This window comes from Podarcis bocagei (genome assembly GCF_964188305.1).
Source record: "Podarcis bocagei genome assembly, chromosome: 3".
Lineage (NCBI taxonomy): Eukaryota > Metazoa > Chordata > Lepidosauria > Squamata > Lacertidae > Podarcis > Podarcis bocagei.
The window spans coordinates 66,296,095-66,320,683 of NC_138127.1; the positions used below are offsets into that span (position 1 = coordinate 66,296,095).

The following is a 24,589-nucleotide window of genomic DNA, read 5'->3' on the forward strand; positions in this document are numbered from 1 at the left end:
CCTCCTTTTGCACATGAAGGAGAGGAGGCCAGCGATTGATGATGTTAAGCGCCGCTTGCGAGGCGAGGGGAAGAGGAATAGCTAGAGTGCAAGTGGGTTTGCAGGGTGTGTCTGAAGGGGAGGAAGTGGGGCGGGCCACTTGAACCCCCGCTGACACGGGAGTAAGACCCACCAGATTCAAGAGTAACTTAATTCTGAGTAAGCACGGTTGGGATTGTACCGTTGGGCTCTTTCGGGCAGTTCCTTCCCTTGTCGCCTTGCTGCTGCTGCCGCCAGCTAGTTGCCCTCCTCTTCTCCCGCTTGCCTCCCTTCCTAGCAGAAGCACTGCAAAGGGGCTTCCAGATAGGATCGGGCGCTGTACACGCCCGCTCCTGAGCCCCCTCTCCTCCTCCTCCTCCCTATTCCAGCGGGCGCACAAGCCCACAAAGAAGCAAAAAGGCTCGAATCCTGCGTGCGCCCTGCTCTGAGCTGGCTGGCTAGCCTCTCATCTTGGGGCAGCTCCCCCGCCACAGAAGGGCTTCTGAGCCCCTCAGTCAGCTGAGGGCGGCGGCAGCGGGGGCTCCTTCACATGCGCACCGGGCACCGCACCCGTCTCCCTAGCGGCAGCGAGGGCGCTCAGTCAGCTGCCCCCGCCTCGGGTCACACGAGGCGAACTTTCGCGCGGACATTCGGAAGGCCGTTGGTCGAGGAACCCTCGCGCATTCCAGCTGCCAGAAGAAGGCAGAACTGGGGAAAGGGCTCCCGCTTCTTCCCTTTGGCCTGCCGGGAAACATGCCTCCTCCCGCCGCGCTGCATGCTGGGGGTTGTAGTTTGGGCGCCTCACCTCCCCGGCGCTGAAGATGTGGGCAAGCTGGAAGGGCTCCTTCGCGAAACCCGTTGGCCGAGGGGGGAGGAAGGGGCGCGCGGGCGGCGCAACAGCCGCTCCTCAGGGAAGGTCACTTTCGCGCGTCCCCCGTGGCCCGTAGGGGCGGGCGGCGGCGGCAGCAGCCCGGAGACAAACAAGAGAGGCGGAGCTGCGCTGGGCCCCACCCGGGTGCCGGTGGCGGCTCTCGGCTCGCGTCTGCCGAGCGCGGGGCGAGGAGGCTTCGTGGGGACGCGGCCCCGGCTCCCCTCTTTCATTCAGCGGAGGCGGCTCCATGCTGCCGGCGGCTCCGTCGCGCCCCTCAGCCAGAGGCCGGACAAGGAGGCGGCGGCCGCCCGGGGGGCCTCCCGAGAGCGCCCCAAGGCCGCCGCCCGAGGCCTGAGAGGGACCCCCGCCTGGAGTCGCGCGAGGGGAGCATGGCGAACCAGCTGGTGATCCTCAACGTCTACGACATGGTGAGTGGGCGACGGAGCCGGCCGTCGGGGGCCTGCCTGCGTTTGTCCCCGAAACTCCCCGCCAGGTTCAACTCTCTCACATTTCCCGGGCTCTCTTTCTCATCTTTCGCCCTGGGCTGCTGCTGCTGCTCAGCCTCCATAGCTCCTTCCTTTCCCAAACGCCACAGGAGTATCCTTCTGCGGCTCCGCGGCGCTCACATGTTCCCCCCCCCCCAATACATTGCTGCAACAGCAGGATGCTGGTTTAGATGCTCCTTTCATTATCCCCTTCTTGCCCTGGAAAGGTACAATAACAATTTGGAAGCGAGGGAATTATTAAGGGCTACAAAGTTATCGCAACAGGTGTGTGGATTTTCAGTTGCCTCTCCTTGGGTGTTGGATTCGTGCCCATCTCCATCTTTGGTACTTTGAGTTGATCTTTGTAATGCCATGCATACAAAGAAAGAACGATAGTGTTTTAATAAGGATCTATCAGAGTTGACCAGAACACAATCCTCAAGTTTCTTACACTCTTCTGAATTGCCTTGAGGACTAAAGCCTTACACCACCATTTTTGCATGTACAAACAACCTAAGCTGGTTGCGGGGGGGGGGGGACTACTTAAAAGATCAAATGACAAGACCGGGACACAAGTAGAAACATAATATCTTTTCAAACAGGTTAGCACTCGTGTAGTCAGGTGGCCTTAAAGTCTAAATTATAGTACTGTACTGTACTGGTTTATCATGTGGGGAAAACATTGGAGATATTTAATTCCCTGTTGCTTTTGGCTAAAGTGTTGCAATCTTTTACTTTGCCAGCTCATAAATGACACACACCATTCCTATCTAGTTATCTGACTTCTTCAGCATTGCACAACAGCTTCTTAAGAATTGCAGAAAGCCAGTGTGAATTGAGTGAATTGACTGTCAGAACAGAAGTGAGGAGACCTAGGTTCAAATGCTTACCCAGCCATGAAGGCAGTTGTTCACTATCTCTCTGCCTAAACTACCTCACGTGTTGTGGAGATAAAAGAGGGATGCAGAGAAATATGTATACCCCCTTGAGCTTCTTGAAATAATATATAAGTGTATTTTTAAAAATAACTTGAAAAAATACAGATAGGACAACTTTGATGTTGTTGTCAAAGTTTTTTGAATGAGTGAATGTTTTTATTAGCTGCAAATTTCTACAGCTCAAAGAGTAAATTTTCCCTATTGTTTAAGTTCAAATAAATTAGTTTAGCCAGAATGGCATTGGATAATAGGTGCACAGTCTATTGACATGCTATTCACCTGGTCCTAATGTTTTATACCTTGGCTAACAAGCAGCTGAAACATGGGTTGCCCCATCAAGTAAAACAGTAGAAATACTTAACTAACTGACCAATCACATCAGTTCACCCCCCCAAAAAGTCCTGTTCCTCCCAAGCAAAGTCCTGTGACCCCTAACAAAAACCCTGGCTACACCCATGAGCTGAAGTAAAATAGCTAGAAAACAGGGTAGTTAGTTGAAAGTAGAAGAAAATTGTGGCATCAGAAACTTAAAGGGCTGGAACATTTAAAGTGAGCTGGAACACTGAGAAAGTGCTAAAGTGCACAGAAGGGCACTGCAGCAGAAGCCAGGAGGAGACCAAATGAGACTCAGAAGCTGAACAGAGGGTGCAAGTTGATAAGTAGTGGCTTGGATAGGGAAGCAATCCAGAACACAAAGGGCTGGGAGCATTTGTCCCTGCTGTTTGTTTGTTAGCTCTGATATGTAGTTACTTATATTGTAAAGTTAGGGCTGGATTCAACTTGTGCTAGCAGGAGGCAGCACAACGAGTCCTGCTAGCACAATGAGGCTTGTATTGATGGAGCAATCTTAATAGTGTAACGTTGAATTCCACCCTTAGTTTTAATGAAAACTGTTCAACTTGTATTACTAAATCCTTAAGCATAGTTGCTGTAGGGGGGAAATCAGTTTGAGGTCTTGCTACTCACCACATGCTTAAGTTCCATGTCACTCCTACCAATATTAGGAAAATGTTGAGCTACTTAAAATTCATAAGGTTAAAGGTCTATTTAGTGGAGGCAACCAGAGAAAAATAAAATGGCCACTTGGTAGTAGTGGCAAAGAGAAGAAGCGGTGGGGTAGGGTGGTTTGTCTGGTTTGCTCTCCGCTTTTCCTTCTCCCAGTGCAGGCTATAACCCAGGCCATTCATGGAGATTAAGACTGCTAGTCATGATGGCTTTTTTTACCTCCAGGGTTGGAGGGAGTGCAACTCTAAATATCAGTTGCTGGGGATCACAAGCGAGGAGTGTCCTTGTGCTCACGTCCTTGTTTGTGGGCTTCCCAAGGACAAAACAAAATGAAGGGTCAGGTGGGCCTTGGGGTCTGATTTACGTCATGAAAGTTTGCTATCTCTCCAGCTATCCCAGGCGTCACCAACGTTTTTGGGCCTAAGGGAACATATGCAAATCTAAGAAACTGTTATGGGCACAACACACACACACACACACACACAAATTCACAGAATAAAAATAGCTAGAACACCTAAACACCCGTGCCAAAACAAATAAAACAGACATGTTTTATTTGCATATTATTTGCACTCATTCAAGCAGCCCCTGCAACCAAAAAAGAAGCCCCAAACTTTGATTTTTTAAAAACAAAAAATTGGGACAGGGAGTCTTGGCAGCAGCTGGAGAAGTATCTCAGGGTGCCATGATGCCCATGGGCATCACATTGGTGACTACGGAACTAACTTATCCTCTTTTGAGGATGAAAAGAAGGAACCCCTGCATTCCTTTTAGAAGTGAAATGTTGTAATTAATAAATAAAATTTCCCCTCCCTTTGCTTAATCTCATTTGTAGGAGGCTGAGAAGACTTTGCCCCCTCCTAAAATATTTGAGGGGGCTAGGGCCACTCAAGTTGATGGGCATTGCCATTCAAATGGTGTGCATGCACTGCGACATATGATTGAGTGTATAGGGCATGGCTTAACTGCCCACCCCCCAAATATTTTATTCAAGTTGGCACCCCTGATCCCATTGCTTTTTACCTCCCCCTCCCCCACTATTTTAGTTTTGTGTATTGCTACCAGAATATTTCCTCTTTACCTTCTTAAACTGCTGCCGAGTTCAGCTTCTCTCTCCTGTTCCATCCCTCTACCTGGTACTGTGTTGTCTTCTGCATGACACACATGGATACACCCTTGTTGCACCAGACTTGAAATGCAAGAGGGTGGATAAAAAAAGCCATCTTCCTGTGGGAGCCTTGCAAATCTATTATTTTTACATTCTTCAGAGTGATTGTGACCCAAATGTAGTAGTGGTGTATATATTGGATTCTTGTGCATTCTTCCGGAAGCTGTCTACTTCCCTGAGCATGCTATCAGAGTGAACAAATTCACTGCCATGGTTGCTTCCATGTTACGGAATGCACATTTTTTTGTTTGCGTGTTCAAAAACAATGGGAATTATTTCCCAGAAGCAAGAAAACCTTGCTGCTCTTGTAATCCATTTCCTGTTGTATTTTGCTTAATTCCATCCATTTTTCTTCCTCCTTTCCTGGAGGGCTGTTTGTATGATTATAAAGTGATTTAATTGCCTTCTATAATGCAACTTTTGCCTAGTTCACAAGAAATTAGATGCAATGGACATCTAAGTTCTCTTCGTGTCCCAATCTTTCCAAAGTGGCTATTCTGACTAATTAGTAATCTTGACAATAATCTACAATTAGGTAATAGTGCAGCCTTGTGGGTTAGCCCCAGAAAGGAACTAGCCTAGCTAGATGGTGGACCGAGATGTGTTTTGTGAAATTCATTGTGTGAGGTATAACTTTCAGTGCATGGCATTTGGGAGACAAAAGCCAGAAGTGCTCTGATCCCTTGTTGTTGGCAAATTACTATCCACTATTTTTTGTTAACCTGTAAGTAATTAAATGTATATGCGAACTGAGAATCCTAAAGCTATTACATAAAGACTGCATAAAGACTCTGTAAAAGTCCCAATATGTGAAAGTCCCCAGAGTGTAAACTAACACCTAATGTATTCCCTAACTTTGAACAGTGTATCCTGGATCAGCAGAACCTCCCAAGTAAATTACCTTTGGGTACAGCTGTGACATATTGACTGATTATGGGGAGACTTAGAAAGCTAGAGTGAGGTTGTATTTCTTTGTAGCAAACAAAAAAAGGCACACGTCTACTAACTTGTTTATTTTTCAGTTTGTAGTATGACTGGTTTGGGAAGGTTTTCAAAGATCACCTAATGCAATCTCTTGTGTCTAATATGCTCAAAACATATCAGTTTTTTTCTATCCCTAGTTCAACCTTTTTTAAAATTTATTTTCTATCCAACTCAAGTGTACCTGGATTTAAACTAATACCACTGATAAAAATCACATATTTTTCAGAAATGAAGAGTAGCTAACCAAGAGGGCACATCCAAAAAACTATTTAAAAGGATATACCCAACTTATTTCAGCAGGCACTCTGTACCATTTCCAAGACAATCAGTGAAGTTTCCTGATCTAGTGGTTGGGGGGACAGTTGCAGTGCAAACAGAACCCACCAAAAATGCAACCGAGAAAATTTAATCTGATTGCCTATTTAGACCTTTTTCAAACATAAAATTGTGGTTTAGCATTATAGGCAGTTTCATGTGAGTGTCAGGTTTGTGCACTTGCTTCTGGCATTGCTGTGAGAAGTTTAGAAGCATCCAGTCCCATATAAATTCTCTGTGGAAAAGAAATTCCTCGTTGGGTGAATTGCCTTGCCTATTTCAATTCCTGTATCCCCTTTCGCCACACATTATATGACTTCTCTTAATGTGGTCTTAATTTCAAGTCTTCCAAAAGAAGCAGTGGGGCCAGACATCTGCCATGATCCCACCCTGGTGACCATTTTTTCTGTAAGCACTTTATTACCACAAATACCGGTAGTTCCCTTTTACAAATTAAGTCCATGGCAGAGGACGTAATTTTCCTTGTTTGTAGGATAGTCTGAGGGAACTACTAGACCTAACAGGACTATAATGCAAAGGTGGTGGCATTTGCAGAAGGTCTGGACTCTGGGCAAGAGCTGTGGGGTACATTTCTATTCACAATTCCCTGCTGCCCCTGCATTTCCCATGCTGCTGAGTTTCTTCTAGTCTCATTTGTACTTTATATTTGCTGCATGATACTCAGTTTTGCAATCTTCATACATTTAAAGACATATTTTCAGGGACTGTTTTGGTCCATACCTTCAACATGACTAAGCTTTCGATTCAGGTACAGAAGGTAATTATTTGTAATCACCGTGCCAGGGCAGTGGGGAACTAATCCCCTCTCAGTGAAGTTCTTGTAATTCTTCTAGTAGATTGGCTGCAGATTCAGTGGAACACAAATTCCATGGGTTTTTCAGAATGGATTACAGTTGTACTTATTATTGTTTTATTGTTCAGTATGTGCAGTTTCTGTAACCTTGCAAACAAACACATGCATTATGTCAGCGTTATTTATCAGTCACAGGTATTTTTAAGGAGAGGCTTCTTAACACAGTTTTGACACCTTGTGCACCATACAGTACTGCCGAGACAGGATCCCCTCCCTGTTTTTGTCTGTCCAGTCGCCTGTGTTTTGTGTAGCAATGTTAATAAAGAGACAAACACTTGAAGACGTAAAGGTTTAATCAAACAGCTAAGCATTGCTACTGAGCTGAACCAGAAATGAACTTAGTATTTAATGGTCCAGCTCTGCTATTAGCTGATATTTCCAGTGGTACATGAAGCCATCACCTTGCTGAACCTAAGTAGGTCCAGGTCTTATCAGTGCCTTGATGGGAGGCTGCTTGGAAATCACATATTCAGTAACTTGGGTTCTGTGAAGGAAAATGGGATATAAATATAATAAAAATAATAGTTTTCTGCCAAATGCAATCCAGTGCTGCCCTTTTGTACCCTGAAGGTTCTTTCAGTTCAGAGCTGTGGTCCTATTGAGGCTCCCACTCATTAAAGGGCCAGGGGAGGTATTTTTTGCCAATTCAGCCTCACCACTGTAGCCTCATGCAGCATCTTTAATTCTGCTCCAGCTCTCCAGAGGACATATTAAGCGAATAAAAGAGGCTGCAAGAGGAATCTGCAAAAATTCTCTCCCCTCTTTCCATGTACAGGGCTGACCTCGTGAATTAGAAAACCGTAATCACAATCAGTTAAGTTTCCCATTTTCCTTTTTAGTACTGGATGAATGAATACACTTCCTCTCTCGGAATTGGAGTATTCCATTCAGGAATAGAGATATATGGCAGAGGTATGTATCATGCTTTAATCTCACATTGGTGCAAAGAAGCAGCTAATGTACATAGGACATGTAGTGCGTGGGTGGGTGGGAGGGAGGGAGGAAAATAGCAGTGTCTCCCTCCCTACATTTCACCATCTTATTTCTGCAACAAATATTCTGACTGTTTATTCATGGTGTAGATCATTATTGGGGAACCTGTGGCTCTGCAGATGTTGTTGAACTCAAACTTCCATCAGCCTCAGGCAGCATGGCCAATGATCAGATCATGCCTCTCCCATGGTTTCTGCATATACTGGCCTCAGCGTAATTGTTATGGGAATTTAAATCAGTGTTCTCCAAATGTAACGTAAACTTTTATATAAATGTATAAAGCACTGACATTTGTACATATAAACTACTTTGTAGCAGTACTTCAGTTTTAACCTACAGCTGATCAAAGCATGTCTATAATATCACCAGAAGTGAAAGTCCTACTTACAATGAGTTGTGCATAAAATCCTGATTTTGTATTTCAGAATTTGCTTATGGTGGACATCCATACCCTTTTTCTGGAATATTTGAAATTTCTCCAGGAAATGCATCTGACTTGGGAGAAACATTTAAATTCAAGTAAGAAGTTCTTTCATTTATTGGTGTAACCCAAAATATGTTTGGGTGATTTAGATTCAGACGTCTGTTGACTACAACCTGCTAATTTTGAATAGTATATTTTGAGCAACCAAATGTATCTACCCACTGCCTCTTAATATGAGATATGGAACTTAATGTAATGATTAGAGTGTTGAACTATGGCCTGGGAGATTGGAATTCAAATCCTCACTTTGGGCCAGTCACCATCTCTCAGCCTAACCTACCTCACAGGGTTGTTGAATGAGGAGCATGTACACCACCTTGAGCTCCATGGAGGAAAAGATGATATTTATAGTAATAAAAAAGTGATATACAGTATAAAGCACTAAATAATTTTAACAGGCCTGTGACTGCATAATAAATGATTGATTATACATTTGTATGTACACAAATCTGGATTTACAGATAGATCTCTTGGATAAGAGCAAGGAAGTGGTAGTGTAAAAGTAGTGAGGCCTTGTGGCATGAAGTTCAAAAACAACCAGAGGACAAAAGCAGTGAAGTTCTATTTTTAACACGATAATTTTTGGAGGTGTGTGCATGCTGTCAAGAGCAAACAGGGAATAAAAACATATCCAGTCTGATTTGCAACAACTTTCTCTCTCTGCAACTGCCTCCACCCTCTTTTATTTTAGAGAAGCTGTTGTTCTTGGAAGTACTGACTTCATGGAGGAGGATATAGAAAAAATTATAGAAGAACTTGGAAAAGACTTTAAAGGAAATGCCTATCACTTAATGCACAAAAACTGCAATCACTTTTCTTCAGCTTTTTCAGAGGCAAGTATTATTTGTTCAGCCTGGGCCATTACTTTTATAAACACTTTAGTACTTGTAGGCTACATAGGTTACATATGTAATATTAATGTGTTTTCCATCAAGGACTTGCTGGAAATAAAATGGTAGCAGCAACACTTTTCACTGCCACCTCCAGAGAGGAAGCTCTGTGGGTTTTTAACCCAGCTGGCCAAGTTATGAAAAAGAGTGACCTTGTAAGAGTAATCAGCCATTCTTTCTCAAAAGCAATTGGAAACCTTAACTTTCCCCCCAGTTGTTTACATTCATATAACTGGAAAGAATGTACAAAACTGCATTTTATAAAGCTATACCTTACATATAAATGACTCATACAGAAAACTGATAATTGTAATTTTCATTTGATAATTTGAACTTTTGAAACAGCATTAATGAGTCACTAAATTATTTGTCATACACTTACTCTTTATCTTACCTGGGAGTTAGCCCCATTGAACTGAAATAGAACTTCTGAAATGGCATGGCTAGGATTGCACTGTTGGGGTAAAAAAGGTCATTCAAAAATATGTTCAGTTTTTGATGCCCAGCATACTGTTATTTTCAGAATGGACTGTGTTGTCTCAGAATTAGATTTAGTATTCGTTTTGCCTGTCTCACAGGTAACATCAGGAAGGGTTCATATTCACTGTACTATAATTGACAGGCATTTCAATTCAGTGATCTGTATTTCAAGTATAGAAACTGACATGTACTTTAAAAAGCACTGGATAACTTGTGGCATTTCATATAGATTCTCTGTGGAAAAGAAATTCCTCGTTGGGTGAATCGCCTTGCCTATTTCAGTTCCTGTATCCCCTTTCTCCAAAGTTGCCTACCAAAAGAATGGCTTACACCTGCAGCTCTTCAGTCAAGTGTAAGCCAAGAGCTTCAGGAAGAACTGGAAGAAGCAGAAGATGCAGCAGCCTCAGCTTCCTTGCCAAAGTCAGCATCAGGGGCAAGAACTGGACATCATGCTAAAATATAGGTTTAGTCCAAAGTTCCATTACACTGAAGCCTTTGGAAGCCTTGTCAGTAACTGACATTATTACAGAACTTCAGAGAGTGGCCATTTTAATGTCTTTGGTATGCAATTGATTCTCCAGCTCAAGATGATGGTGTTCCACTCAGGATTTTATGTGTAGTGGGGAAAATGTTTATGGGGGAAATGGAAGGACTTATGGTGGAGCTGCTGTCTTGATTTTCATCTAATCAGCAAGCCTGGACTAACTGAGCAGAAGTTAAACTGTTTACAGTATTGTGTGCTGCTGTTTACAAGTCCCACAGGGACACCTGCCATTGAAAGATAAATTTTAATCCGCTCAATTAGGCCTGCATGACTTCATCAGCCTCAGTGGATGAATGAGCAGCTTTGTTTGTTGCTACCTTGGAATTGGGCAGGCCAAAATATTTCACTTCCAACTGTTGCTGATAATGAAGCAGGGAATGATGAATACTATGTGTAAACAGGGTACATAATTGTCAATACAAAGAAATCTGTCCTAGTAACCAAGGAGGTTACCTTAGTATGTATCTGAGAATATCTGTTCCTAAAACTGTGACTTCTCTGTCAGTTTTTATCCACTCATGCTGAGTGAATTAATATTTTACTACAAAGCTGAGTGTGTTCTCTCTGGTGTCAGATTTCAACCTCCTTTTTGCCTCATGTTTTTGTCTGACTTAGAGATGCAAAATATCATTCTGATCATCAACAGTTTCCCCCCATTAAGATCAAATAACAGTGCTGTTTCATATTACCTAGAACTATAGGAGGAATACAGATGAATCATGCAATTAGACATTAACATTAGATAACATAACATTTGGTTCATGACTGAACTCACTTTAGCAGTGTGAGTTTTGCAGCTAACTTAACCAAATGTAAGCTGCTGCTTAAGAGAAGAGTCTCTTAATAGAAACATGAAGAGAAATGGAAAGTGCTTTGTTTAGTTTTCCATCAGCAACATTCAACAATTACAGGGAATGCAAAGGTTTTCTCCAGCTTCTGTGTTCACAACAGAACCAATGACAGCTATAGGTGAGTTACCCAGATGTTTCTTTTAGTGACATAGTTTTCTTAACTATGTTAGTCTAATAGCAACTATCAAAGACAAATTGCATTCATCAAGATAACAGAGGAATTCATTCTATTTGGTATCTTTCCCCAATGTTAACATGTCTTCTTCAGGAAGAAGGATACAGTAGAATTAATAGCAAATTGGAATAGGTTTTAGATTTTTATTATACATGCTGCCTTAAGGATCTTGCATTTAACTGGGAAGAGGCCAACTGGAAATTATGTATAAACAAAGGTCTGGTGAAGAATATGTAAATAACTCTTACTTGTGGTATTACATTGCTGGGTTTGTTGAATAAACTTCAGAGTAGATGACACAGTCAGCTAAATTGGGAGGTATTTTGTTGCTGCACATATTGGACAACCTGAAGAAAAGAGGGCTAGTTAATTTGTTCATAAATTTACATTATGTTCTGGCATATTATTTTACAAATACAATCCCACTGAAGGTATAAAAATGCTATTGTTTCCAATTAAAAGGGCATTAGATATTTTTCTAACCACTTCAAGTTTTTACATACACTCATTTGAGGGAGACTTTGTTGTAAACAATACTCAGGTATGCAACATTATCCTGTTAAAAGTCAAACAATAATAATTCTCAAAAATGTGAAATAATGAGCATGTTCCATATTTTAACCAACCTTTTTTAGTAAGAAACTAAATTATCTTTAACAGTGCCATTATGATTGCATTTTAACCATTCTTGTTTTGTCAGTAGCCAGCACAATCTGCTTAAACTGCTAGATTTTTTTGATGCCACATGTTTAACCCTACTCTTTGTTCTTTAATTTATACTTTTTGATTAGGATTCTGAGAATTGTACCCTTATGATTGACAATCTACTCACGATTGCCAAATTATATAAAGCATTTCTTAGTAGAATGACAATGGGATAGATGAGAGGATTTCTTTGAACTGCAGGTGAAGTGGAAATGGAATTTTCCATCTTGGATCTGAAGCTGTTAATGAAGCTCAAATGTTAACAAGATGAGCTCTGATCCAGAGCCGTCTGTGTGCTGAAATGCACACAGCATTCCTCTATTTGAAAACCTCCCAACTTATTTCAGTGGAAGGGGCAATTTGGTGAACATATTTATTGACACTTAAGGAATTATCACCTATGTCGAGGCCCTTGTGAGGACTTATGAAGCAGTTGTGCCTACATAGGATTGCTGGATTTTGGTAATTCTGTAGCTTGTCATAGTTGTTTGGACAAACATTAGGAACTAGATTAATCTCCATCAAATTTTTATCAAAAAAATTGGCCTTGTTCTGCTCATATTCACAGCACTGTATATGATACACACATACTTTCATACACATTGATAGCATGCAAGCAATGCAAAGATATACATGACACAGTAAGTACAGTCATTTTTTAATAAATAATTTGGTGGTTCATTTTGAATACGAGTTCCCTGTTAAGCCATTTAGTAATGATCATAGCCCCATGAACAAACTTACCATTTGAACCTTGAATTTGGTACATCTTACGAAGTGGTGGTAGTCTTATATCTTACCACATGTGCTATGCTCGGTCTCCACTTGATTCTTTAAAACAAACAACCCTGCCAAAGGCTGTTCTCAAAGCAATAGTTCAAGTTACCTTTCACCAGCATTACTACTCAGCAGGGAGTACACTGTCTGCCAGTGGCCAAAGTGTGCATTTAAAAACTATAACACTATTCTCAGCTAAGAGAATACTGGATATCTGTGGGGGTTTTCCAACAAAAACAAACGGGTAGTAGAAATACATTCAGGGTTCTCTGATCTGTCAAATTCCTAATACTTGATTATTTTTCTTTAAGATAGATTACTGTTGTTTGGTGTTCTGTCTTACTAAAGCCATTTTTATTAAAATGTCACCCTTTATTCAGGAAGCCAAAAATAAAATGCTACATTTTGTCAGTTTGCATCAGTAAACTGTATAATGGTTTGATTATAACAATGCAGTGGGTTTCCAACATGCAATAGAATTGTAATCACAATTGATAAGAAAAATTTCACTTTTAGACAGTTAGATACTGAATTTTCACTGACACTTTGTAACTTAAGATAAGTTTACTGTAATGCATAGTATTTGTATGAAATAGTCAGAGAATTTGACTTTTGTTACTTTGACATGTCAAACTATTATAAACTTGAATCCATCCATTTATTAAAGAGAAGTTTTTTATAGAACAAATCACATGTGTTCTGTTCTTGTCAATTTAATTAGATTTCAATTGGTCTTCTTTATATACTATTGCATTATTAAATCTATTTTTATATTTTGGGTTAAAAGTATTAACATGCAAGAGTGAACAAAGTCTTTCCACATGACAATATTCTTTTTAATGGGTTTTTATTAAACAGAAGCAATACATAACTATATAAACTATAAGGTCTTTCAAAAACAATCCATATTCAGTGCCATACCATAATGAAGGGGTGATCACTGGAGAGTTTCAAATTAAACTATTTCAAAAGAGACAAGAGAGCAATGGGAACTGATGTGGGGTACAAGGATGGCTAATGTACAAAAAAAGAGAAACATAACATTTATCAGAAGGTTCACAAAATTTATTCTTATCTAGATATCAAATAAAAAAAGGAAAGAACAAGAATTTCTTGGACAAACAACTTGCTATAAGATGTTTTTGTGGGAAAATACTAGAAAAGCCAAAAAATTATTGCATCCTGGTACAGTACTGACATTCATCAAAAGCACCTGGCCTCTTCAGCATTCTACAGTGGTACCTCAGGTTACATACTTAATTTGTTCCAGAGGTCCGTTCTTAACCTGAAACTGTTCTTAACCTGAAGCACCACTTTAGCTAATGGGGCTTTCCGCTGCTGCCGCACTGTCACCGCCTGATTTCTGTTCTCATCCTGAAGCAAAGTTCTTAACCCAAGGTACTATTTCTGGGTTAGCGGAGTCTGTAACCTGAAGCGTACGTAACCCGAGGTACCACTGTACTTTGAGATGGAGGGAGAGACACGACATTTTCATGATGGTATTGGGCAACTATCAACTCCCAATTGAAACACAACAGACCCATATGCAACATACCAAAAGGAATCTAGTCCAACATACAACTCCAAGATACAGTGGCAGGTCTCTGGCAAAAAGGATGGACCTTTCCTGCTCCTTTCCTGAAAGGTTAAAAGCAAAAAGCAAGTCAGAAGGAACCAAGAGAAAAATGAGAACAAGAGTAGAAATTTGGAGAACAGGATGCAGAATGCAAGAGAAACTGTAGGGGGGTGGGGAGTGAAAGTTATAAGTGACAGTTGGAGAGAGTGAAAGGAGCAAGATGATTAGAAAAGAGCAGAACATGGTAAAATAGAGGGCATAAAAAGATCCTCCAGTTCATACACAGAAAAGGAGGATGGGAATAGAAATAAATCAACCCCTGCCTTTAAATAGAGAGGCAGCTATATGATGCATCAGATGCCAGGAAGATGTGATGGTAGGGGGGGAAGTGGCAGATGAAGCCAGATCATCTGAAATGGGTGAGGGTCCTTGCCTCTCAAGTGAACAAGGCATTGCATATTCCAGTTGCCTTTTGTCATCCTAACGTCTGATCTCAACCACAGAATGGAACTACCAACTTTTGAACCAGATGGAACAGTTACTTGTCTCCTGCAGCAGAGGGTACATGCACAGCACATTTTAGCACCTCTGAACTGGCCTTTCATTTACTGTGAAGTCACTAAAGCAATAGTGATGTCATCAGCTTTCATAGAAACAGAATACAAATAATTCTTGGATAAATAGTTGCATTTCACTGCCAGATATATATTGTCCTGATCCATGGAAATCTATTCAGTTTACAAGACAAAACAGTGTTATGAGGTTAGTAAAAAACATAGATGCCTAATGATTAAAGTTTTGACTTAATCTACAATTAATAAGATTTTCCTGTCCGTAGACTTTGAAAGGAAAACACCAACATCAAGCAGAAAGGCCTTCTGAAGAATAATGGAATTTATTAATATGAGTGTGCTAGAACTGTCAGAAAAACTACCTCAGCTAAGAGAAAATGTCAAGAAACTGAATGACAGATTCATGGCTTTGCTAAACATCAACCCAAAAATGCAAAAACCAAAAGCAGAGACTAAAGGGTACATCAGCAGTGATAACTACAGGTACTTTAAGCTATTTTTTAGAAAAAACCAACAACTTAAGCAGTACAAGGAATTGAAAAACAGGTTTGAAAATAAAAAAGACAAGAAAGATTGGAGCAATGGGAAACTTGCTGCTTTGCGGAGACTGTTTAAGAGGCTGAGCACCTGGGGAACCCAACATAAAGAAGAAATAGATGAAGATCAGGAACTGATTCCACTAGATTTATTTGATGTTTCCTGTGACACAACATAGGTTATATGAATTTTCCTTACTCTTCTCCCCCCCCCACTTCTATGCCTAAAAAAATTAAAAACCCATTGAAAAGAACAAACTGTCCAGCTTTTCAATGTTATTAATGTACAGGACCTATTTACTGGGTAAGTGATGATGATCTGGGCTGGCTTTAAAATAAGTTTGAGAGAAATGCTATGAAACACGTGATTAGTGCACAAAAGCGTGGGAGCTTATTTAGTTCAGCAAAGTAACAGGAAGCATATCCTTTGAAAATACTATCAAGACTGATCACGTAACAGGTATTTGCATAGAAGTCAGCTTTGCCACCAACACAAAAGGCTGTTTGTGGGGGGAAAGCTCTGCATCCAGCATCTATGCTGCCTGAAGTGTGACCAGTGCTGCTGGTTTGAGTAGCACAATCACTTGGGGGGCTCCATTCACATATTCCTGCCTTCCTGAGAAGCTGTCAGCTTGGATGGCACTGCCATCAGAAGAGGGAGATAGTTCAGAGACTGCAGGAGCAGTCACTCAGCCTCCTGTTACATTTACAGTTTCGTAGTACGTCATTTGCCAGCTTCCATTATAGTTAAAACATTCCTACCACATGTAAACCTTCTATTTAGACTCAGTGTTGCCCTGAGGAAGGGCAGCTTTACAAGCATTAGTTGACACTGCCTGTCATTGGCTCTTTCCACCTCCTGTTGGCTTCTCTGACATCCACCCCACCTGTCCCAATGGGTACCAGCCACCACTGACGTGTATGCTTGCCACCCAGAATAGCTGGGGCAACCCAGTCAGATGGACGGGGTACAAATATAACAACAACAACAAATGCACATTTTTACCTTTTTAAACTTTAAGTCACTATGTGTCCAAATATTATCCAACCATTGTTGCAAACCATGATTACATAATTGTTTGGAACTTTGAAATTATTTAAAACAGAGATTTGAAACATTGCAGGTGTCAAAGAATAACTAAGCAGTATTCCTGCAAACAGGAAAAACAAGCTTCCTCTCAGTTCAGTGTAGATAAAAAGACCAGACTTCCACCCAAAGTAGATGAATGTGGGTCCACAGCAGGCTCACCTCTAAAATTATGTCATCAGGATGCACCCTGAGTAAAATGAAGAGACGATCTACATTTTTTTTTAAGCTACAGCATCTTCACAGACAACCACCAGATGGCATATGGAACTAACTTTTCATTCATTGCGGGTACAGTATGTACTTGAAATCTGTATCTTACCAATGTCAGAAATCTTTTCAGTCAAATAACTTAGGCAGTCCCCTGTAAATATGCGCTTTCCCCCTAAATCTCTGGGCAGTGCTGTACCAGCAAAGTGAGGAAGTCACTGTAAACTCCTTCTCTCCTCATTCCCTTGATTTTCTGTCAGCTGTCAGTCACACTCACGTAAACAAATTTACCTTGCTTTTCCAAATTATTCAAAATAGGAAGTATGATACAATAAAATAACCTCTTTACATTTTCTTGTAAAAAGCCTAATAGTATGTTTAATATATCTTATATAACTGCTAAGAAAAAAATCATCAATGTATGATGATCAAAGGAAAAATGTATTTATTTTTTGGTTACACTTCTGTGTCTAACATAACTTGTATTTTGATTACTGAAATGAGCCTTAGGATTTGTTTCCTGTGGCGAAAGGCGGGGGGGGGGGGATGTAAGCCTAGAAAAAAAAATCCATCATAATTCTTAAGTAGAACTATTTCCATTCGCAAATACAAAGAATTAAAACTATTTTAACTATTGGGATAATTTTTGTGCATATTGGATTTTGACACTGTAGATTCCTTTTCATCAGTCACTAACCTATGCAGTTTTTAAATACAAAACACAGCAAGAATCAATTATATCCCTTTGCAGCACTCCCAAGTGACCACAAAGTGCAGGGAAAGAGGCTTTGTGCTGGCCAACAGGCAACGGCTTTTTCCATCTGCCTTCAGCCCTAGGAGCCTTCCTAAATTGAAGGGTAGCTTCTCTCTAGCCAATAGATAACGCTACTCAGCTTATATCCTCTTGGCTTTTTTTACCTCGTACTCCATAGAATTACAACATGGTAGAGTTGGAAGGGATCCTCAAGAGTCATCCAGTCCAATCTCCTGCAGTGAAGTAATTTTGTTGCCTTGCTAGTAAAAAAAAACCACCACCGCCTGCTGTGTTTCTCTGTAGTTGTGGTCTCACAAGGATTCTGTGTGTTTTTCACTTATGTCTGGAGGCAGATGTGGGTAACTGATGTGTTTTATAGAGTCCAGGACAGTGACGGATTTATATAAGCTAAACAAGCTGTAGCTTAGGGCCCCACTCTCTTGGAGGCTCCCAAAAAATTTAAAGGGGAAAAAACTTTGATCAAATACATATTTTGTTATGTACAAATGGCTTTAGATACCTATTAGGTCCATAATACCTATTAGGTCCATCACCTTGCCAACAAAGGTCCGAATAGTTAAAGCTATGGTTTTCCCAGTAGTGATGTATGGAAGTGAGAGCTGGACCATAAAGAAGGCTGATCGCCGAAGAATTGATGCTTTTGAATTATGGCGTTGGAGGAGACTCTTGAGAGTCCCATGGACTGCAAGAAGATCAAACCTATCCATTCTTAAGGAAATGAGCCCTGAGGACAGATCCTGAAGCTGAGGCTCCAATACTTTGGCCACCTCATGAGAAGACTCCCTGGAAAAGACTTTGAAGTTGGGAAAGATGGAGGGCACAAGCAGAAGGGGACAACAGAGGATGAGATGGTTGGACAGTGTTCTTGAAGCTACCAGCATGAGTTTGACCAAACTGCGGGAGGCAGTGGAAGACAGGAGTGAGTGCCTGGCGTGCTCTGGTCCATGGGGTCACGAAGAGTCGGACACAACTAAACGACAAAGGTCCAGAATTTACCACATAGCATATATTCAACACAAAAAAGCGACAATTTGCTGTTGACAGCTGGACATATAAAGGGTCCCATTACCTTCAGTAGCTATGGGCCTCATCAAACCTAAATCCGGCCCTGGGCCTGGACGTATGTCATAAGTGTTACTGTGCTATAGAAGATCAGAGGCGCTTTGCTCTGACCTTGGTGGTGGTTCTGCTGCTGCTAAGCCATGGTTTGCTTTAGGGAGTCATCCAGACTTGGGCTCTTCGGGGGTTGTCATTTACAACTGCGAGGGAGGGGAGGCTGAGAGAAATCCCTACGAGGCCTTTACAGCTGGGTCATCCTAGTCCACCCCTCGTCACCACATCACGCCCATGTTTCGCGCTTTCGTTTCGGAACTTTTCGAATTCACATGCCCGCCTTTCCGCAGACGATAATAAAAGTCCATATAACATGAAGATTTCTTCCAGAAGAAGCAGCCGTCTTACTTGCTAGAACGCCCCGCAATTTTCTGGCCAGCCTTATTATGAAACACTTGCGGCAGCCTTGCCACCATGAACGTGGCTGGCCCGCCAACCGCCCTCGTTAGTCTTTAATTGCTGCTGGTTTATCCTGAGGCGCTCCTCCCCCCCGCCCCGCCCGCCATTAGGCGCCATCAAACACCCTGACGCGACGACGTTCGTGGCGGGAGCAGGACGCGGGAGCGCGCGCGCGAGGCTGCTGGTTGGGAGGTGGGGGAGGCTGAGAGCGGAGGGAAGCGGCGCGCTCCCGCGCAGGCGCGCGCGCTGCTCCGTGACCCATCTCACTGAACAAAGGATTCCTTACTCGAAATCTCCTCTCCAGACCTAAAATGGCGCCGGCCCTCTCTCTCTCCGAGCACCATAGAGATAGAGGAGGGGCCATACAGGGGAAAGGAGGGGGAGGGAGGAAAAAACCCGGGCGGACGGCAGAGACGGATGGGTAGAGCGGCCGCCTTCGTCTGCGCGAGAGGCCTCTCTGCGCAACTCAGGCTTTAGGGCTCTGTGGTTTAGCTGCGGCGGTTGGTCGGCCGGGAGGAGCCTGGCAAGCGGGGTTGTTATGGCGGGCGAGGAAAAGGTCGGGGACGCGGAGAAGGTAAATGAGCTGGGAGCGGAGGCAAGGCGCCGCCGGCGAGCTCCGCGGTGGCTGCTTATGGCCTCCCTAGTGTTCGTTGGCTGTGTGGACGGAGGAAGGGGCTGCGGCTTCTCTAACGGGAGCGGCTTCTGTGCCGTCAGAGCAGCGCGCGAACCGCCTCGACGTGACGAGGCTCGCAGGGCTCGTGGAGCCAAGTGTTGCCTCCCCAGCAGCGGACTCCCGGTAGCCGGGTAGCCTTTTTTTCTGTTGGCCCTCCCCTTCCAGCTGGTACACGGCCTCTGAGCGTGGAAGCTCTATTCAACCGTCGCGTCCAGATAGACCGTTCCTTCCCTAGGAAACCGAGCCTCGCTTCAAACCACTTAATGCCCGATATATTTCTGAGTCCACATAACGCGTCGCACGGACATAAGTGGACCATAATACTCGTTTTGTTTACTCAGGTTCCTTTGTCGCAATCCCTGGCATTTCTTTTCTTTTCAAAAATACTAATCATTTAAAATGGTTTATAATCCTGCCTTCATCTTCGAGGAAACCAGAGGGGTATACTGAAGACATGACAACCGTAGCTCCAAAGAAATTTTGATCCATTGTTTTATGCCCTGACCCTGAATGTTTGGGCAGACAAGTGGAGGCTTTTCTAGCTGCAATCCAATGCACACTTACATGGAAGGAAGCCTCATTGCGCTCAGTGGGTTTACTTCTGTGTAGACGTGTATAGGATTGTTCTATAAATGGAACCTTTGCTATTGGAAGAAAATATTTTCCTTTAGAGCAGATGCATCTATAGACCTGCCAGCTTGCTGCAGCCAGAGTAGAGGAAGGTGGGGGAAAGAATTTTTCCTCCCATTGTAATGGTTCAGACCAATTTTGTGAGCATGTTGGGTGGAGGTGGGCAAAGCAGTCTTTATGGAAGCTTCAGATCCACGACTCTCCCAATACAACCCCAAAATGCCTTGTTTAGACCTGCACTGCTTGTGAGACCTCTGCGCTTTCCATTTTCCAAGGGGCCTCAACAGCTTATTGTTGTTTCACCTGGAAACTTCTCTCCAGCTGTACAACAGCGCTCACAGTTTCCTATTGCCGCCCCCCCCCAGCGGGCCTTCAACTGGTTGTAGGATTGCAGCATTAACTTCTTCCCCCGCCCCCCCCCCATGCAGTGGTACCTCTACTTATGTTCGCCTCCGGTTACGTATCCCTTACTAAATGCAGGTAAAATAAAAATGCCAAATTTAGAGCACTCTTGTATTTTTTTAAAAATGGTGATGCAAAGTGGAAATTTGTATAGGATTTTCTTCCACTGCATCATATCGTGTTGAGAATTCAATAGAATCAGCATGCACTCACTCCTGTCAAAACTCCAGGAAAGATAGGAACCACTGCAATGTGGAGCCTTCCAACTCAGAAGGATGGCTCAGTGTCACTGATCAAAATAAAAAAATTCCTTCCAGTAGCACCTTAAAGACCAACTAAGTTAGTTCCTGGTATGAGCTTTCGTGTGCATGCACACTTCTTCAGATACCTGAAGAAGTGTGTCTGAAGAAGTGTGCATGCACACGAAAGCTCATACCAAGAACTAACTTGGTTGGTCTTTAAGGTGCTACTGGAAGGAATTTTTTTATTTTGACTATGGCAGACCAACACGGCTACCTATCTGTAACTGTCACTGATCAGTGCGTCAAATCCTGAGAAATTCAGCAAGATCAATATGGACATGCTGCACTATCCAAACTCAAGTATCCCAAGGTATGGTCTGAAGGTATATGAGGCCACCATGAAGAGAGAGAGGCGGGATATCAATGTAAAAAAATATATACAAAAATCAAGCATAGCCGTTTATATACCACTTTGGGAATGATTTTGCCTTCAGGTGGATGGTAGCTGCAAAAGATCAAGGTGATTTGATGCATGCTTTGTCCATTGGTATGAGAATGACAATGAGAATAACAGAATAACTTTTCAACAACTTCACCCCACCCCTTTAAAAAGCTACTGGAGAATAATGTTGTAAGATAAATTAGTTTCAATGGTTGTGTCCTTTTCTTGTCCTTTTGGCCCAGTGGGAAAACTACATGTTTTTTTCTTTTTGCTCTACATCACTATTAAAGGGTCAGGAATCATCTACTGTACTAAATGCAGCACTTCAGAAGGTTCTGTACATAACCAATGCATTGTTTAATGTGATATATTTCATTTCTTTCAAGTCTTTTAAGCTACTGGGAATACTTGACGTCAGAAATGTCCCTTGCGCTCGAGAATCAGTGCTCTATGGCTCATTGGGTGGTCTAACTTTGGGTCTTGGACACTTTTTGGCAACTAGTAAGTAAAAGTAAATCTGCAGATATTTCTTTTTATATGTAATATTGTCTTTGTTTCCATTCTCTCTTTGTTTCCATTCTCTCTTCTGGTAATACTTTGCTCCATGCAGCAATTAATACAGCGCAACAGCTGACATAAAGTGTTGCTTGCTTCCTCTCTAAAAACCCTTCCCAGCAAAGATGTACATACAGCACAATCAGTCTCCAAAACATTGCATACCAATTGCTCTTTAAAGTTCTTGGGGTATTCATAAGCATACCTCAGCAGCTGAGAATAATTAAGAGGGTTCCTTTCTCTTTTTTTAATAATAGTTTTTATTAGTTTCAATTAAAGGTAAAGGTAAACAATAATAGCCTCATTATAACAATACCGATTTATAAGAGGGTTCCTTTCTTTTGCAGCCAGTAGTTCTAGAATCTAGTCTTTGTCTTGTTCAACAGGCTGCACTTCCTCCTTTATTCACCTTTTGTCAAATTTTATGAGGTTAGTACATATGTCAAATTACCCAAAATTTTCTGTAGTTCATTCTGTTTTATGTGTTGTCTCATTGGTTTGTGCAACCATGGTATCATAAAGATTATGCAAAGCCAACTATATCTTCAGAAATAGTTGGCTAAATACTTCTAAAATATATTTCCTACGTTGTTTTTCTGTTAGTTCCTTTTCTTCTTGTCCAATTGTTTTGTTGTCTACATAACTTACAAACGAACAAACTTCTTTTCTGCCTAGGCAGAGTGAGACGATCCTGTGACTTTGGAGTGGGAGGTTTTATCCTGACAACATTAGGATGTTGGTATGTATGTTTCTGAAATTCTCAGACTTGTGTTGAAGATGTGAGCGGATAGGCTTTGGGTGGATTCTTCCTACAACCCTAGGAGCCAACTCCTAGGAACCTATGTCCCTTTGCGCACCCCCTAAAATAGTTGAGGGAACCAGGTCCCCTAAAGTTGATGGGCATTGCAATTCAAATGATGTGTGCCATGCCTTATGAATAATTATGCAGCATGGGGCTTACCTGAGCCCACCCAATATTTTACTCAAGTTGGCACCCCTGCCTACAACTCAGCACATGTAATCACACTAGTGTACCAGGATATTCCTGGAAATATGACTTATTTGCACCTTCTGCACCCTACTCCAGCTGTCCATTGCTTGGGAGGGGTCTTTAAATAATATGGTGGTATAGTATAACAATCCAAATTCACATCCAGTATCTTCACTGATGCAGCTGAGAGATGGCAGACTCCAATGTTGCATGAGTGGACTTGTTTCTGCAATGGAATTATTGCCTTCATCTACTTTCTGCAGACTCTACATATCTCCCCCAAGTGCCTTCTCTCCCAAGCAGATTTTGTGGGCATTGTTATTTTATTAAATTTGTATACTGCCCTTCATCCACAGATCTTAGGGTGGTTCACAACATAAAAAGTTTTTTAAAAACCCCAAATAATAATGAGTAAAAAGACCAACCACCAATAAATCTCCCTCGCATCAGCACTTTTAAAAGGGTATAAGATGTTCATCAGCCAAAGGCCTGGTTGAAGAGGAATTTGTTCGCCTGTTGTCTAAATGTGCATAATGAAGGTGCATATAGTGGATTGAGAGGATGTGAGGAAAGTGAAGTCCTATTGTGCAGGCAGAAGCCTGTTCCCTTTGTACAAAGCTTTTTTTAACTTTTCCCTATGTGCACATCTATTCCATATTTTTGTTTGCAGAATACAGTTACTTAAGATAAAGTTGTGTAAAGCATTTCTCTCTTCTTCAAAGTACAGGCTGGTTCAATACTATACCATCTGAATAAATACTGGGAATTCTTATTTAAAATAGGATGGGGATCATTCATTATTTGTTGCCTTTTCTTTATTGAGGGTCTATTGTAGATACAGTAATGCAAAACTAAAGATTCAGCAACGAATGGTTCAAGAAGGGATGAGAAAGAAAATTTTGTATGAAAGCACCCAGTTTGATCCAGAGAAAAAGAAAAGTGAAGAAAGCCGTTCTTGAAACAGCACTTGGTTGTGAACATTTCTAAGCACAATACGAGCCATGGCTCATTTGCCGAGCATTAGGAAACAGTTCAGTTGACTGCCCTGAAGCTCCAAATTGTATTTTTCATTTATTCTCACTTTCAAATCAAGGGTGAAGCATATGTAATCTGATTTACTTTCCTTAGGGAAGGGGCACTTGATGTTTAACCCAGGATTCTAGAGCAGCACAAGGTAACCGTGATGCTTGTAACTTCTTCAGAATGTCTTAAACTAGTGTTGAGCTGGAAGCAATTTGAGTTTGCAAGGTTGCTCAATAATGTTACAACTAATCTAAAGTTGCATACAAGCATCTTTTTCCTCAATAAAATATATCACTTGCATCATGTTCTTTCATTAGAATACTGTTTGCGTTAAATTAAGCTAAAGAAGGGAATCATTCTAGGAAAGTACTCATTACCCTCTTTCTACTCCAGAGAAAAAGTTCTGCACTGTGTTCTGCACTGAAATCATGTAAAAAAAAAACCTTGTCCTTTTACAAAGCCTTTACCCAATTGTATATATGGTAATTATAATAGCAAACAATTCTGTTCGGTCTACTGTTTGAGAATAGTGGGTACTGTTTTCCATACCTTTGACCGCTTACCAGTTTTGTATGCTGCTTGTACAATAATAAAAGCATCCTTAATTACATTTGGCCCCTGTATTTCTGTTTAGCATTGCAAGTGCTCTTTGCAATATTGTGTAGAATTAATCAAAATAAATTTAAGAGCTAGGTGGGCGAGTAGGAATATACTTAAGAGAGCATTGTGCGATGTTTTTACTGTTAACCATTCTTTGTGCTGTAGAGGTCTACTCTTCGGGGGGGGGGTTGTAAAAAGTTGTTTGC

At 41.8% G+C, this 24,589-nt stretch overlaps 2 protein-coding genes and 2 long non-coding RNA genes across 10 annotated transcripts; 3 read left to right on the top strand and 1 right to left on the bottom strand.

Moving 5' to 3' along the window:
* Window positions 1–1,168: 1,168 nt before the first annotated feature.
* On the top strand, window positions 1,169–13,245 carry DESI2 (desumoylating isopeptidase 2). Its single transcript, XM_081188155.1, has 5 exons — window positions 1,169–1,317; window positions 7,498–7,570; window positions 8,077–8,170; window positions 8,827–8,968; window positions 9,735–13,245. Exons 1-5 carry the CDS (start codon window positions 1,279–1,281, stop codon window positions 9,966–9,968), a joined length of 582 nt encoding a protein of 193 aa, XP_081044281.1. The 5' UTR covers window positions 1,169–1,278; the 3' UTR covers window positions 9,969–13,245.
* Window positions 11,324–19,202, bottom strand: LOC308583818. 7 transcript variants are annotated; one of them, XR_014006418.1, is made up of 4 exons: window positions 19,112–19,202; window positions 14,113–14,195; window positions 13,479–13,571; window positions 11,324–11,422 (listed from the first exon to the last, which is right to left on the bottom strand). It is a non-coding gene; the product is annotated as an uncharacterized lncRNA (long non-coding RNA). The 7 variants fall into 7 exon arrangements; XR_014006420.1 differs by lacking the exon at window positions 19,112–19,202 and adding an exon at window positions 18,487–19,018; XR_014006417.1 differs by lacking the exon at window positions 13,479–13,571.
* LOC308583819 lies at window positions 14,195–15,751 on the top strand. Its single transcript, XR_014006424.1, has 2 exons — window positions 14,195–14,895; window positions 14,972–15,751. It is a non-coding gene; the product is annotated as an uncharacterized lncRNA (long non-coding RNA).
* Window positions 19,203–19,243: 41 nt separating the features above from the next.
* On the top strand, window positions 19,244–24,393 carry COX20 (cytochrome c oxidase assembly factor COX20). Its single transcript, XM_081188161.1, has 4 exons — window positions 19,244–19,399; window positions 21,601–21,715; window positions 22,445–22,508; window positions 23,584–24,393. Exons 1-4 carry the CDS (start codon window positions 19,364–19,366, stop codon window positions 23,717–23,719), a joined length of 351 nt encoding a protein of 116 aa, XP_081044287.1. The 5' UTR covers window positions 19,244–19,363; the 3' UTR covers window positions 23,720–24,393.
* Window positions 24,394–24,589: the final 196 nt, after the last annotated feature.